The 17,556-nt window shown below is 39.3% G+C and overlaps 1 protein-coding gene across 4 annotated transcripts in view; it reads left to right on the top strand.

The window, feature by feature from the left end:
* The window catches only part of PPARG (peroxisome proliferator activated receptor gamma), a 130,316-nt gene that overhangs the window by 92,260 nt on the left and 20,500 nt on the right, over positions 1–17,556 (top strand). For all 4 annotated transcript variants that reach the window (XM_046671097.1, XM_046671087.1, XM_046671103.1 and 1 more), the window contains one exon: positions 11,487–11,686. In XM_046671097.1, coding sequence (XP_046527053.1) covers positions 11,487–11,686 — 200 coding nt within the window. The remainder of the gene's footprint in view (positions 1–11,486; positions 11,687–17,556) is intronic.

Raw genomic sequence — 17,556 nt, 5'->3', positions numbered from 1 at the left:
CATAAGAGAGTAAAACTTTCTACTTTTTAAACCTGTTTCTAAAACCAAGCTTATGATTTGGAGTGTCAGTTTAAGGGAAAGATGTAGAAGACCTGAGAAGAGCCTGTTTTCATGAACTGTAGAACTAACCCAGTAAAATCATGGAAGACAGGCCTGTTTGAAGAAGTTGCTCTTGGTCGCCATTTGGCTCTGATTGGTTGACTAGCTCACAAAACAAATTTTAGATGTAACTTGGTAGTATTATATTTGTCAATTATTAGTCGGTTCTTTGAAAAATCACTATGGGCTCAAGAAATATAAAACGCTAAAGTGATCAACTTAAATCTGAAGTCTCGTTTCATTGTACATCCTATTTTTTCTTTCTTTGGCCTTCACCTCTCTCAAAACTGATCTGGTAAGAATATAGTCTTTGAAGTCCATCTTCATCTTTAAGGACTCCAAAGCATCTGTGAAAATTAAATTTTTGTTCCATCTTGCAGATGTTGGTTTTTACAGCAGAAACCATCAAGATATTTGGGAATCACTAATTGGTTGATACTCTACCCTTTAAAAATAGTTTACAAAATTATATTTGCATCATCAATTTGGGGTCATACCCTCTAAAGGCAAGAATATATTTTGAAGAGATCTATCAGCTATACTGGACAGGATGGAAATTTGGTCCAACTTTCCCCAACAATTGATTACATGTGCTCTGTAGCAGTACATAATAGCAGTCATTGATTGCAAAATAACTTGCAGGTTTAATGCCATCAATTTCCTTTTTCTTTCAGACCTCATAAGACATAAGGTCACATTTTCAAGTCAAGAGTTATATTTTAGGTGATGCAATCAAATTGCAATAAACTTATTTTATCTTTATGAAGAAATCTTTGACTTTGAGGTCATTATCATTGACTGCCTAGGAAAGCATGCCAGTTCTACTTTTAATGCTATTTATTTTTTGCCCTTTAGGAAAAATTGTCACTTTTCACATTGACGTGAAATGTATTTCCTGTTGCTTGCACACATTCATGTAAAATGTATCTCCTGTTGCTTATTGTTGATAGGTAAATAATATTTAAACCCCAACCTATGTAATATTAATGGTATAATTTTCTCTTCCCAGAAAAGTCAAAGAAAGCTATCATGAACTTGATAAGAAGGTCATCTTTTGGCTTCATATGACAATTAACTTACTCTATTTACAGAGAAGAATGGTCTTGATAGGGAGTGTTCATTTAGTTCTTCTTGTGAAGGCAAAAAGAAAGGAATTAAACGTCACAGCATCAAAGACTTAGGTAATTCAGTATTTACAGGATTGCAGACATGACTAAGAAAATCCCTTCTCAGAGGTTTTGATAGGAATGTGTTTGGTGCACAGAAAAGAAAACATCCATTTGATCTATATATAAGAAGGGTAGGGGCCAGCCCCGTAGCCGAGTAGTTAAGTTCGCACGCTCCGCTTCGGCGGCTCAGGACTTCGCTGGTTTGGATCCTGGGCGCGGACATGGCACCACTCATCAGGTCATGTTAGGGTGGCGTCCCATATAGCACAACCAGAGGCACTCACAACTAGAACATACAATCTATGTACTGGGGGGCTTTGGGGAGAAGAAGAAGAAGAAGAAGAAAAAAAAAAGATTGGCAACAGATGTTAGCACAGGTGCCAATCTTTAAAAAAAAAAAGGGAAACTCAACGACTAGGTTTTTTCTTAGTTCTGCCCATTATCCTAATGAAGGAAACATTTCCAAATACAAAGTTTTCTAGGAGGTTGTAGTAACTATTTAAAATAAAATTCATGGCTCTGGCCAGTGTGAGGCCGACAGTAATGAGGTTTCCGTTCATATAGAATGCCTATTTATTAGTGTTTTATGTGACTGGACCTCAGTGTAATACCCACCAACTCATCAAAAGAGGCTTTCTAGTGTTATACCAAAATCAGCACCTCGCTGTTTTCAGTATGCACAGGAAAAAATTAACATCCCCCAAAGTAAATTTCCTCAGTTCTGTGTTACTGTTCTTTCTGCTCTTTGCTCTCTGTTTGGTCCATTCGATGCATTCAGCTTCCCTCTTAGTTTCCCGCTCCCAGCTTTTAGGAGGCGTCTGAAGAAACCTTCAGGGAACACTGAGGGCCCTGGGGAATATTGTTGGAAAATCACTGAAATAAATGATTGGTAAATCCTTTCAGCTTTGAAAATTCTATGATTCTATGGAAATAAATCAATCCACCTCACTGAATTTTTCATTTTTCAACCAGCTATTCCATATCTTATAGACAGTGTCACGGTCTTCCCAAATATCTAGAAATCTGGCATCTGTCAGTTGCCTGAATTTGAAACTTACCCCCTTTCCGTTTTGGTGCCATAAAAATATAATTCATGTGCCTGAATCAGGTCTTCTGTATGTTCTGATTAATTGCTCAGCAGTTGAAGGCAGTATGTTTGATGATCGCGTAATGATGTAGCCCCAAAGTACAAATCCAAAGCAGCCTGGGCTAAAGAAAGCATAAAAGGTGTATTTGGCTAATGGTATTTGGTGGATGATTCCATCTTGAGATGGAACTTTCGTTTTGATTGTGACACGTAGCTAAACATCATAGGAGAACGTGATTTCAGAATTTTTCCAGTTGGAAACAGCTATTTTTCAAATATCCGTTTTCAACATTGGGTAGAAAAAGCACCCAGGTGTTGGACTAATGTGCTTTGGAAACAAAGTTTTTGTTTCCCTGTAGCAATCAAGATAGACATGTTCCAGTTATTTTGGTCGTTTAACAATCCATCATTTCTAAACCATGGGTCCATCCCACTGATTGCTCTGAAGTCTTCCTGAGTCACCCCAGGCACCATCAGTTCAGTACCCTGTCTAGACACCACCTTCAGAGGAAAGCCCCAAATGAAAGGAAAGCAGAAATAAAGACCCGACTTCCTGGGCTACCCAGAGGCACATGAAACTTAGTGATCATTGCATCAGCTGCTACTTGTTTTACATTTTGAATTAATGAAGCTGGTATCCACAGAATCTTGATGAAAGTACTCTTCATAGATTAATGTTGCTCATTCACTCAAACAGGCACTCAACACACATTTTTATACTTGTTCAAAGTATAATTTCTGTTTTAAAGTCCTGCTGTCAAGATCCCTGACATTAATAATATTTTTAAAATATGTCCTCTTTATTTTTAATAAGATAATTTACTCCTTAAGAATTTTGACTGGTGAATATTCCATATTCAAGAGCTTCTTTTCATATATGAACTAAGTAATAAAATAATAAGTGTAGGCTGTGCATTTAAAAATAATACGAAGTAGAGAAAAATTGACTTATGTTACTTATGAGTCATTTGGCTAGGTTTTTCCTATACCGTTGAGATTTGAACAAAAATTATATTTTTCATAAATATAAAAAAATTGGTGAAACCTTAGCTTTGCTGATTAGGATGTCCTATTATACAAATGATGGGGTTGTTTTTCATTTGTTAAAAAAAAAAGCTGACAGGCTTAAAATCAATTTCTCAGCAGCTTCATAAAAATCTAGAAAAATGGTTTCACCAATTTTGTGGCACTCAGCATTTTTAAGGTAGTTCTCTCCTTCCTCGTAAACAGAAGCTCTAGTGTATGTTGCAAAAAAGAAGTATGAATGACAAATAAGTTTGACATGTTACCTTTTTTCTTTAGTCTTCTTTGTGATATAAAGGAAAATTACCCCAATGTTAACTTTCAGAAAATATCACAAAGTAAAAAGTCCTAATGCACACAGCAGCTATGTTACTCCAGCCCGCGTGGCATTCATGATTGCCCACAGTCTAGCCTCCACCTTCTTTTCCCACTGTTGTCCTTACCCACTTATATTTCAGGCAAACTGTGTGCTTTGCTGTTCCTACAAAATGCCCTTTGGTGGAATACCTCTTGGTCTCTGTCTATTATGTCCTTCAATTCCCTGTTAAAGTTCTACCTGGCATTCAAGGCCCAGTTCAAATGCCCACTCTTCCATAAGCCTTCTGACTCCCCATTCTTCCTCTTCTGTGTGTTTTATACCTTTCCTGTGACACCACATTCTGCTGTAACAGAGCAACGGAGTAATCAGGTATGTGTTACCAAAAACCAAACTACTGGCAGCAGTAAAAAGGGTAAATTAGAGAGGGAAAAATCAGGGAGATTCATCAGAAGACCAGTGCAATATTATGAACTAAGACATTGGGAAGGGTGAGAAAAATGGAATTGAGAGAAATGTCAGAACAGTGAGCAATGAATACAAGCATCTGAGGGGAGAGAGGTTGTTAAAGATTGTTCGAGGTGTCTAGTTTGGGTGATAGAATGAATTAACCAAGAAAGGGAAACAGGAGACTGTTCAGAGGGGAAATGGAAAGTTTGCTTTTATGTTACATTTGAAGCGCTTGTGGGGTACCAACATCCACGTATAAAGGAATAGAGGGAGAAGTGGAAAATAAGGATCCAGGTCTCAGGAAAGAGAGGGCAGGAGTCCTTAGCACATGTTGTGAGTTAGCAAGAAGATCAAACCAGAAACAACAGAAAATACATGAAGGAAGAGGGGCTGTCAAAAAGATCTGGAAAACCGCAGGCAGAAAGAAGAACCAGAAAAGCAGAAACCAGCATGAGAAATGTTTAAAATGAGAGCGTGGAGAAGGTCAATAGCATTCAAGGCTGGGAGAATGCTGGAAAGCTCAAGTAGAATGAGAACTTAGAAGAGGCCCCCAGATCTGGCCGTGAGAAAAGCATCAGGGCCTTTTAAGAGCAGAGTTTTGGTGAAGTTAAATGAGGCGGAAGCTAGGTTGCAGTGGGTTGGGAAGTAAACAGTAAGTGACAAACACAGAGAGGGAAGACTACTTGTTCAATAACTTCAGCAGCAGAGGAAAGATAGCATGAAGGGGAGGTAAGATGAGGGTCAGAACCTTAAACATCTACTTGGGTGGAAGGGAAGGAGCTAGCAAAGAGAAGTCTGTGAGAGAGAGATAGTCTGTGTATAATGAGGATCTCCCCTACTAGAGACGTCCTTTGATCCTTGTGCCCCCCAGTGCAGTCTGTCTAGCACAGTGTCTTACATCCAACAGGTGTTCACTGAATGAATGAAATGATGTCAGATGAGGCTTCAGGGATTCAGAGGTTGAGTCAGAAGGCGAGCCCGTGGTGTTTTGCATCTCTGCTTTGAAAAGAAACCTAGACAGATGTTTAAATGTCCTCCACACATAGTCTGAAAAATGTTACCCTTACATAAAAATAACTTAATATTTGTGTTAAGGCTGCTCTGTGTTTTACTTTAGAGGAGCTAGAAAATTATGGTTATTAGATTACCAAATTCTACAAAACCTCAAAATGCACACACTTTTTTTCTCAAGAAAGAGAGTTGAAAAGTATCACTTATTGGCAACAGCCGTATGAAAAGCAGTAGTGTTATATAAGTCTTGTTTATGGTTTTTGTAAAATAAACACGTTAAAAGCGGAAAAATTGACTATGACACCCAGCCTTACTAATTGTCAAAAGCCTGATATGATTGCAAATTCACCTCATAGCTGTTGAAAGACAAAAATTTTTATTTTATTTTATTCATTTATTTTTTGAGGAAGATTAGCCCTGAGCCAACAGCCTCCGCCAATCTTCCTCCCTTTGCTGAGGAAGACTGGCCCTGAGCTAACATCCATGCCCATCTTCCTCTACTTTATATGTGGGATGCCTGCCACAGCATGGCTTAACAAGCAGTGCCATGTCCACACCCGGGATCTGAACCAGCAAACCCTGGGGCTGCTGAAGTGGAGCACTCGAACATAACCACTGTGCTCCTGGGCTGGCCCTGACAAAAATATTTTTAATGACTCAATTTAATTCATTCTTCTGTTTTCTACTGATTTATTATTTTGAAAATCTGCCTTAATTAATCTTTGTAATTAAGTAGCATTTGTCTTTAATGCTCCTGCAATTAGTTTTAAAAGCATGTCATTAATTGTCATTAGGAAACATTAATTGTTTCTTAGTGCTCTACCCAGATCCAAAGAGCAGGATAGCTAAATATCTCGTGTGCTTGGAGTTTGTGTGTTCAGTAAATCAGTACTAAATGCACAAAGCTGAATCTGTCATATGCTCTTAGTGGGCTAATTCAGTTCAGTAAAAGTGTATTACATAAAGGTGTGCTAATATACTTTCACCAGAAAGTAGTGAGTCCCTACCAAACCTTTTCCTCCTGAAGGCTGCATACTGAGTCTGATAATGACAATTTTTTTAAACCAAGATATGTGACTTCTCTGTAGGTGAATAATTACCCCGAATATGACACTGAATGCCATTATTCTGGAAGCTGCTTTATGTGACAGGTGCTAGATCTATAGAACAGATAGAATATGTCTTTTTCCCGGGGCCTCAAAGACTAGATAAATATTGCTTAAAAAAAGTGAGAGCGTAGCGTGTTCCCCAGTACTATGTGTCATCGAGATTTGTAGGATTTCAGAGCTAAATTTAGAGCTAAAGGAAGGAACCTTTAGGGATCTTCTTTTCCAAGCCCCTCATTCTGTAGATAAAGCAATTGAAGACCAGAGAAATTAAGCCACTTATCCAGCTTTTTCACTGAGCTGGAACTAGAAAGTAGACTTCCTGATTACTTCAAGTGCAGTGGTAATTTCACTGCCTTCCTGAGGCCAAAAGTTCTCTCTCAGTGACTCATAGCGATACATGGAGCATTTTCCCTCTGTCCTAGCCAGTGGTAGAGGATGTGGAAGAATATACTTGTACATGGGCACACTCAGCCTTTATATTTCTGGTCCCCAATCTAGAACTTTCCTATCTTATTTCTAATCTCGAACTTCAGTCTTATCAAAAACAGCAATCCAAAGGGAGAATTCCTCCCTCTTCTTGGTTCTCAGATTCTCCACTCAGTAGGTGGAAACTGAGGTTCAAGAATTACTTCGCTAAAAAACACTATTCCCTAAACGAGTTAAAGAGAGCTAGAGATAGAGATAGACAGACAGAGAGAGTAGGTTTTCAGGGTTTGTTCTTTATCTGTGGGGAAGAATCTAGGTCAGTGTGCCGTGGCTACCGTCCTGGTCCGTAGCCCACAACAGTTGTGGCTGCCCTAGACCACTTTGTCCACAAGTCATAAAAGCTGCATTTATTAAGCATTACTGTGGGCCAGGCACTGTGCTAAACCCTTTCTGTGCCTTATCTTGTCACCTCTCATGAGGTAGGGAGGTATTACTACATGGGACTCAAAAGCAACGAAATAAAATCGGCTATTTCTCCCTTAAAAAAAGGCATACAAATAAATTGTATTTCCTCTACAATTCAGATTTCCATATGTTTTATGCAAATGTAGTCCCACCAAATGAGACATGTTTTTCCTCCCTTTTGTTGAACCTCTGGTATAAAAATGCTAACATAACCTGTATAATTACTTGCACTGATAGTTAATTGAAACTAATTTGCAGCATGAGCATTTAATGATACAGAAAATTTGTTCGTAAGATTTAGCCTTTTGGGGGAACTTCAACTTATAAAAATTCTCCTTTTAGTTAGATTGTAGCAGAAGGCTTTTGCTTTAGTATCTCCTAATTCTAAGATGACTTTTTAAAGTTATTTTTGTTGTGTTATGGAAAAGCAGAACTAGCGAATGTAATAAGTGGCTGTCTTTGGCTGTTTGTTTACTTCAAATTAGCTTTTTTGATTACCTCTTAAGAAAAAAGCACTTTCCTAGGCATGTAACCTTTTGTGTATATATTTAGAGTTTGTTACCTGTGAAAATGTAACCAGAGCCTAGAACAATGTCCAGCACACAATAGACTTCCAAAAATTCTTCACTGAGTAAAGAGACAGGATTGTGTGCTCTGTTAACTAAGGTCAGAGAGCAGCAGATTGTTGGCGATTGCAGCCACCTCTATTGCTCTGATTTTCTCCAAATCTTACACGAGAATTTCTTCTACTTTTAGTACAACATAATTCTTTCTCTCATGATCACTTTCCCAAACTTCCCAGTGTACATACTGTCTCATTTTCTGTTTTTAAACTTGATATTTTGGAGTTTAATTCATCAAATATGTATCGTATACCTACTATGTGTATTTTGTTGCACCCAGGAGCAAAAACGAGAGAACCTGGTACTTGTGTAGTTTATATTCTAGTAGAATAACCAACATAAACTAATACAGTAGTATAGTACTAGTTTATACGTGAACTAGTACATGCATACAACAGGAGCCCATCATTTAGGAAGCTTTTTCTAAACTGTCCAAAACCCCAAGGTTTGTTTTTTGTTTTTTTTAAGGTATGCTTTTTGGTGAGGAAGATTGGCCCTGAGCTAACATCTGTTGCCAATCTTCCTCTTTTTTTTTTCTCCCCAAAGCCCCAGTACGTAGTTGTATATCCTAGTTGTAGGTCATTCTAGTTCTTCTATGTGGGATGCCACCACAGCATGGCTTGATGAGCGGTGTGTAGGTCCAGACCCAGGATCTGAACCAGTGAACCCTGGGCCGCCAAAGCGGAGCACACAAACAACCATTTGGCCACAGGGCTGCCCCCTTAAACCCCTAGTTTTTGATACATTCTTCATTGGGTGTAGGAATGGCATATCAAAACTTTGTATGAAACATACGTAATTTTAGAAAGTTATCAAGAGACTCTAATATGCCCTGCTGCCCCTCTACTCCCCACTCCTCAACTGAGAACTACTGATGAATAAGGAATAAACACAGTACAAGGGAGCAAATGATTGGAATGGCTTCACAGAGAAGGATTTTGAAGGAATTTGCTATCTGGGTGTTTTTTTTTTTTTTTCATTTTATTTCAAAATATATTATACAAGGACTTAACATGTGCCAGACATTATACTAAGTGCTGAGAATGCAATAATGAGCAAGATTCCTGCCTTCGCGGGGATTATATAGCAGGGGGAAAAGAAAACATTATAGATAATTATTGTGATCACTGCTATGAAAGAGAACACCATGAACAATGAGATCATATCCTCAGGGACCTAAACACATCTCAGGGCAGAGGGCAGGGGGACTGAGATACGAATGTCAGCAACCATTCATTGCCCATCCCTGTGGAACTAAAAAGAAAGAAAATGGGGAAAAGTGAGTAGAGAGACCAGATTTTTGACAAAAAAAAAATGGCAATCTGGAGGGGTCATGTGCAGAGGATATATTTACCAAATGGATATAGGCTTATTTAATTTAAAGGAATCCTAACTGAGAGGTAAGATTCTCTTCCCCTCTAACTCAGAGGTCCCTAAGGAGGCCCCTCCAAGATAAAGTTGTATTAGTCCATGATAAAGCTTATTTAGGGTCAACTGAAATCAAGCTATGAATTTGAGACTCAAGGGTACAGAGCAGTCTCTTCTGTAGCAAATCCAAAATAAAAATTCACTGATTACTCAGATGGAACTGTGTTCATGTGCTTTTATGTCTTATGGTAAAAATGCCAGGGTTCGTATAATAACACATAGCAAGGAACTATCCATTTATTCATTTTTGTATTCCACAACCAATGACTGAGTGCCACTAAGTGCTGGAGATGTAAATGACTATGACAGCCTCTGCCCTCGAGGAGGTATAGTCTGGTGAAGGAGACTGTCATAAAGACACAGCACTGTGATTCCGAGTGGGAAGTATGACAATAGAGCTATGCAGAGAGAAATACTGGATATGACAGCCAAATGTCCTTATTAGGGGAGAATGCAGAGAGTCTAAAGTGTGGCCCCAAAGTAGCATTATTCAAAATAATATTTTGCATGTGATCTAGCAATTCCACTTCTGAGTATGTATCAGAAGAAAACAAAAACAATAACTCAAAAAGATATCTGTGTCCCATGTTCATTACAGCATTATTTACAACAGCCAAGACATGGAAACAGCGTAAGTGTCTGTTAATGGATAAATGGATAGAGAAAATATGGTATCTATATTCAATGGAATATTATTCAGCCATAAAAAAGAAGGAAATCCTGCTATTTGCAACAACATGGATGGACCTTGAGGGCATTATGCTAAGTGAAATAAGTCAGAGAAAGACAAATACCGTATGATCTCACCTATATGTGGAATCTAAATTAAAAAGAAGAAACGAATTCATAGATACAGAGAATTGGTGGTTGCCAGAGGCGGGGGGTGAGAGGTGGGCAAAATGGGTGATTGAAAGGTATAAACTTTCAGATATAAAATAAATAAGTCCTGGAAATATAATGTATGGCATCATGACTATAGTTAATAATAATGTATTGTGTGTTTGAAAGTTTCTAAGAAGAAAGTAAATCTTAAAAGTTCTAATCACAAGAAAAAAAATTTTGTAACTATGTATGGTGATGGATGTTAGCTAGACTTACTGTGGTGATCATTTCACAATATGTACAAATACCAAATCATTATGTTGTACACCTGCAACTAATAGTGTCAGATGTCAATTACATTTTGCTTTAAAAATTTTTTTACAAAAGTTTTAAATAAAACTGTGTGTGAGCACTTGGAACAAGGTGTGATAACTGGTAAAAAATATATATATAATAATAATTTGCAGATAGTATTGTTAGAGAGAAAGAAAAACATATTTGAGTTGAAAGAGTTACAAACAGATGATTTTTTCCCCCCACCGAGGTCTTACTAACCTCTCTGAAATGATCCTCTTTGCTTTTCTTTCTTTAGTTTTCTTCTTTCACACTTCCTCACCCTACAGGAAACCAAATGTTAAGGAAATTATCTTTTTGACAAACATCATTAAGCGGTAATCCTGGAGAGCCAGGGGGATAATTATGGCTTCTCTCCCCTAAATATAAAAGCAGTCTCTGGCATAATAACTTGAAAGACAGCACCATCTATATTTCTTTATAACAGGGACAAAACAGATCCTCCAGACTCTCTGAGAATAAAGCCTTTGTCTGTACATCTTTGAATTCTGCAGACTTCTTTCCTTTAATTTGTGAAACACGTTGATCCTTTTAGTGCCTGACCTTATGTCAAGTGCTGGGGATACAAAGATGAATAAGACATTCTTCCTGGCCTTCAGGATATTGTTCTATAGTGGGGTAAATAGACATGTAAAATAAATAAAGTACAATGTGAAATTGCTCTCGTTGAAGTACGCACTAAGGGCTGTTGGAGTACAGGGGGAGGAATAATAAACTCTGCTTGAAGAAGTTAGAGAAAGACTCACAAAGGAGGTGACATTTGAATTGGGTCTTGAGGAATGAGTAGGAGCTGGCTCCAATTCTTTCATGTGTAAGTAAATATAGTTGCCTTTCTTTGCTGAACTCTTAGTTTCTTTCACCTTCCTGGCAAGATCATGCATTACTTTTTTTAATTGAAGGGAATAATTTAATTTTTACTGATAGCCTGTGCTATTGCTGTGATGTAAAAACATGAGCAAGGTTATAGATAGAAACCAGAACTTGAGATTGGTGGAGGGGAGGAAGGGCTTTTAACCATGTGGGCACTAGGGCTGGGGGACAACAGTGTGCATTTGCAGCAGCAGTAATTCAATGACATATCCTGTCATTTGTCTCCCTCTGTAGCCATCAGGTTTGGGCGGATGCCGCAGGCTGAGAAGGAGAAGCTGTTGGCAGAGATCTCCAGTGATATCGACCAGCTGAACCCAGAGTCTGCTGATCTCCGGGCCCTGGGGAAACATCTGTATGACTCATACATCAAGTCCTTCCCACTGACCAAAGCGAAGGCGAGGGCAATTTTGACAGGAAAGACAACAGACAAATCAGTTAGTCCTCTTCTGCTGTCTTCGTTTGGGGTGGCTGGGTTTGTTGTTGCTTTTCCTTTGAGTAAATGATTTACCATGTTACACTCACACGCAGGGTGCTGTTCAGCTCTTGGCTGTTACGTATTGCAGGCTGAGTCTGAAAATAGGAAAAATGTTTTCAGATAGGACAAGTAAACATTATTTTGAAAAGGGAAAAAGTCCTTCAAGTTTTAGTAAAATCTTTGATAGTAGTATAAAAATGTACAGGTCATCTTCACATTAACAAATGAATTCAAGCCCTCCTGAGCCCCCCACCCTCTTTCAGGGTCCATCTGTTTTCTTGGCATCAAAATAACTGGCCACAACTACATCCATTCAAGCGGCTCTGCGTTTCTCTGGGAAGGGCCTGACCTCGGCTTGGAAAGGGGTTCAGTCCCATTATTTCACCTTTCAGGAGAATTACTAGAGTTACCTCTTACGAAGTTCCACACGGGACATAAACATACATTCCAGACGTCACATTAGCTTTCCTTCCTGGTAGCACTCTATTGATTATTCCTGGGTAACTGGAAGCTCGACTCTTTCATTACATACATGAATTTTATCTTCTGCGAGCTCTGACCTGCCTGGGCCACTCCAGGGAATTCTCAGACATTGGAGGGCTCACTGCTTACCACAGTTTAGAAAACCCAGAATGGATGATAATTGTCATTGAGTCAAGTTTTCCAAGGAGCAGAGCTCTTCCCAGATAGGAAGTTGAGAAAGCAATATGGGATCATGTTAAAGCAAAGCACAACTACACCTGAATTCTAGTCCCGTTTCTGCCATCAGCTTACAGCGTGACGCAGACCATATCCCTGTGCCTCAGTTTTTGCAGGCAGGATCTGGCTTTGATTGTAATGTCTGCAGCAGGTTCCTAAGGTAGTGAGAGCCACAGAGCACGTTCAGAAGACACGTCCCAGCCCTTGAAAGCCCTTTTATGCTATCGTTTATTTTCAAATGAACACCTTGGGGAGAGGCATGCAGTTGCTTGACAGATATGTGTAATTTTTCCCCCACTCAGTTATATTTTTGGGAAAATTTCATTATCCTTTAATGTATTTTGATGACTATCTCGAGATGGGGTTTTTTGGGGGGTTTTTTTGGTGAGGAAGATTGGCCCTGAGCTGTTGCCGATCTTCCTCTTGTTTCTTGAGGAGGATTGTCGCTGAGCTAACATCTGTGTCAGTCTTCCTCTATTTTGTATGTGGGATGCTGCCGCAGTGTGGCTTGATGAGCAATGCGTAAGTCCACAACTGGGATCCAAACCTGCAAACCCCAGGCCACCAAAGTGGAGTGTGTGAACTTAACCACTACACTACTGGGCCAGCCCATCAAGATGTGATTTTTTCCTTTTAGCTAAACCATAGAGTAGAATCAGCTTATGGAAAGAGAAAACTCCTGTGGGATATTGCTTTATAAGGAGCCAAGTGCCAAGAAGGACAATGAGTTTTCTGACTGCAAGAGAGGTCATTGGTACTTTAACAGTATTATTCCTGCATCCAGTTGTTTACAATTTCAAAAAGTGTTACACGTTTATTATGTTCAAGACACATGACCATCTTACGGCTCCTATTTTTACCCTTTTTTTTTAAAGACGAGGGAACCAAAGTCCAGAGCAGTTAAACATTTTCCCCTGACATCACACAGTTAGCATGAGGAGGACCCGAGACTACAATGCAGGCCCTCTGACTTCTGTTCAGTGCATTCTGAGCACGGTGGTCTCTCCTGGAAGAGAGTCTTTCCCATTGGCTGCCAATGAGCCAGGTTGACATATACACGAGGAAAGTTTCACCATGGGAAAAGACTCTGAGTTATAATCTGTTTTTATCAATTTTTAGAAGGGCAGGAATTTTCCACCTTGTTCTGCTATCCCAATATTTTCACAGTCAGGAAACTTTTCTTGTGCTGTTTTGTTCTTCCTGAAGTATAGTTACTATAGTCCTAGACTAGTCCTACTGTCTTCCACATTCCCTGTGCAGACTGCAGGTCATAGTAAAGCTGAGTGTTTGTATTCATTAAATGAAAAAACCAGAGGATAGAAAAGCAAAAGCCAATGTACACGTCTACGTAGCTGATGTGACTATGGGAAATAAACCGTGTTCATTTAAAGGTAGAGAAATAAAAGGAAAACTCGAGTGACATGGCTAAAGAAGGTTAGCAAGTTAAAGCAGATTGCAGCAGGTGGCTGAGGGCCAGTATGGGAGAGGGACTTGGAGGCTGGGGGGCCCAACACTGGGCCAGGAGCCGTGCAGGGGAAAGAGCCTACAGCAAACTGTTCATTCCACAGTTGTGCCTCCAGCCATTTGGTTTCCAGTAACTGCTTTCTCACTTTCTCTTTATCTCCCAGTCCAGACCTGCCATCCGTGCTGGAAATCTCATCAACTTAATAGTACCTGGAAGATAGGAGGAAGGCATTTAGAAAAAAAGATTTCCCCAGTAGTCAAGAATTTAAATTCACACTACCCATGGCCAACATACTCTTCTGTGTGTTAGCAAAGAGCACAGAGCCCAAAACATTGTAAATCACTTTAAAATCTCACACCAATTGACTCTTTGGCTCTAAATCTTTGAGTTAAAAAGGAGATAATTGTAGGTTCCTTATCAGTTAAATAGATAATAAACAATTTTAAGGGAAAGAGCTGCAAAATGCTTGATTATAGGCTTCTCAAGTTCAGAGGCCAAATGTTTGTCATTTTTTCCCCTATAGTAACTAGGACTGTGCTTTGCCCATAATGGTTATTCAGAATGTATTTGCTTACTTGGATTAAAAACTGTTGCCTGTGCCCTTTGAAATCCTGGACTTTCAGCAGGGGGCCTCTCACTAGCCCAATATTTGCTCACCAAACTGGACATCATTAATGATCTGGATACAGGCAGAATTGCCTCTTGTTAAGGTCTGGAAAGGAAAGAGAGACTGCGCCAAATTAAAATAATCCATTCCCTGATTACACAAAACTGAATAGAATTGTTTGGCACTCTCTTTTCTCCTTATCTTGCAAAATCAAATTAAGCATTAGTGGAAAGAAAGAGTTCAGAGAGGAAGATGGGAGAGGGAGAAAAAAATCCAAAATGTGATTTCCAGTGAGACTAGAGATTTGTTCTTTATCTCACATGGTCATGTTATTCATTTGATAGCATCTTTCTCAGGGGTGTTATGTTATCTCTTGGCCAGGACTTAGGAAAGTTAAGATTTGCATTGATAGGATAAGTTTTGCAGAAGTGTGGACTCTTGAGAGGGTGGGGGATGTGAAAAAGTGGCTAGAGCTGGTGCAGTAGAGCGATTTGGGTCTCATTATATACCCTGCTTGAAGTGACGTCATCAGCAGTGGTAATGCCAAGCCTGGGGGAGGCTCCTCAGCACAGTGGATGACCAGTTAGGCAGAACCTTTGGAAAAAGAAATGACTTTATTTAAGAGGCCATTCTTTAAATTTATCTTACTGCTCACTTTAACCATTGCCTATTCTGTCTCATTTATAGAACGCCTGCTAATCTTTCCTCTCAGGCCCAGCGCCAGCATTTACCTCCAGGCCACTCAGGGCTTCTTCCTTCCCAACTAAGCTTCCTTCTCCTATATCTTATTGCCTGGTGCCACCTGCACCTTTCAAAACAGATAAATGAACAGATAAATGCTTCTGCTTCCTTCCTATTTTTTTAACTTTAACACCATATCTTTAGGATCTGATGCTCCCTACTTTTCACTGCCTTGCCTAGAAGGATGATGCTTGGAAATTTTAGGCTCAGGGCTGGGGAAAGATGGGGTATGGAATCACTGGGTGTGGATCACCGGAGAAGAAATTTTAGGAGCAATAGGCCTTTTAGCCGCCTCAAGTAGGAATGGAACTGACTCTCCCTGCAGTCTATTTCCCTTTCAATGCTTGTTCCAGCCCAGACCCCCTTTTTAAAAGATCCTGCTGAACTTTGAAAACCATGAATGTGCTAAAACTAGGGTGCTGTGTTTCATGAAGGCAATTTGAGAACTGAATGGACTTTGGAAGTTCCCAGTATTTGACTGTTACCCTGATGTGACAATCACACTGGGTGTATCATTGTCACATGATCCCATGTTTGTTGATGAAAATAAACAGAGAGTGGTTTTCAAAACCATTTTCAGTGCCATGGTTTGTCATAAAACAATAAATAGAAAAACCCTTGGTTTGCCTGCCAACTTTTCACCCTGTATCTGAGAGATGGTGAGGCCCTGGCTGCACTCTATCTGCAAATAAGGAACAAAACTATTTTTTTGTTCTCTTTTGGACTTTGGGTCCCAGAGCATCACATTGTTTTTTATGGGTACATGTGGAGTCACTATTTTTATAATTATAAGAGCACACTGGTGCCATCATAAAAATGTTTTTTCTAAATAATGTATGAAATATGAAACTACTGAATAATAAAACCAACATGGAAATGTAAAGTTTTGTGAAAACAGTTCTGTACCCATTTAAATTTTTGCCTTCTAAAATGTATAATGGCCATCAAACCTAGTAACTCAAACTATTGGAAAGATATCTATCTGTCCTTTTAGATCCTACACTGACAGCTAAACAAAGTGCGATCTCTTTCCCTTTTATCCGTGGAAAAGCCTGAGTGAGCTGGAATTTGCTCCCCTGAGAAGAAAGATACCAGACAGACCCTCAGAGAAGAGAGGCTCAGGAGCCCCAGTAGAAATAAAGAGCAGCACAGGAGTGCTGATTTGTTTGAATGGCTGCTGAAAAAGTTTGGCTCCTGGGATCATTAATTCGTGCATTAATATTAATAAAATAAATTCCTTTATTGCTAGGACTGTCAGGAATAGCTAAAGACATAACAGATCTGAACCAATAGTGTTCTTTCAGACAACAAATAAAAAAGATAATATTCTGTACAATTAAGAAGAAAAGCACTTAGATTTTTTTCTTTTTTAATGGTTGGACTCCGTTGACCAGTGCCCTTGCTTGCCAGCTGAGTAATGTTTTGGCTGACAATAGATGGTTTTTTAAGAGCTTTGGTTATGTGCTAGTTCATTAGACTGTGCGTAATTCTTCCTATTAAGTTTTTATTTGTCTTAAATCCCTAAACCATGCAGGAAAACAGAATTATATTTGAGAGACTTTCAGACTTAACCTCTGTCACATGCAGCACTTAACTAGCACCTCTAGGAATTAATAGTTCGAAAGGCACTGCCTCCAAGTTCCCAGCATGTCAGAGCCTCGGTTTCAGAGCCCCAGTTCCTCCCAGATTAGTCATTCTATTAAAAAAGGAAGAAGTGGGGAAATCATGTACAGAGCAATAGAAAGAGAAAGGAACTCAGCCAGGAGTCAGAAGATCGAGTTCTAGTTCAGGGTTTTGCTCTAAATGGCCGTTTGCCTTTGGGAAGTCTCTTGGTTTCAGTTTATTCATACCTGGTCAGAGAATGGTGATATGGGTTATTTCTGAAGACCCTTTAGTTCTGTGGTTCTCAACAAGAGGAAAACAGGAACAGTGGGAGCAGAAACCAGAAAGAAATTGAGGAAACCCAACCAATGTGATTTGGATTAACATTCACCCATGATAACTAATCCAGGAGAACCATGGTGTCTGAAAGGGAGACAGTCAGGAGTATCAAAAGAAGGAAACAGAATGAAGAAAATAGGCCCTAAGAATTCAGCCTTCTTCCTTGAGCCTTTGTTCTAACCTGTCAAGAACACTGAGATTATCAGGAGACACACATTTTTTCCAGGCCAGTTTTCACTCCAGCAAGATTAGTGAGTGATCGTCTGTGAGGGTAGAGTTGTCTACTATACGAATTTCAGTCTCCCAAATTGGAGAAATCGCCAGAATAATCTGTGCTTTATTAGCCAACTCTCTCATTTCTCTCCTTTAGCTTGCT

Source organism: Equus quagga, chromosome 1 (assembly GCF_021613505.1).
Source record: "Equus quagga isolate Etosha38 chromosome 1, UCLA_HA_Equagga_1.0, whole genome shotgun sequence".
NCBI classification, from domain to species: Eukaryota; Metazoa; Chordata; class Mammalia; order Perissodactyla; family Equidae; genus Equus; species Equus quagga.
The sequence above is the reverse complement of the archived record's forward strand: the minus strand, read 5'-3'. Positions and strand labels throughout refer to the sequence as shown.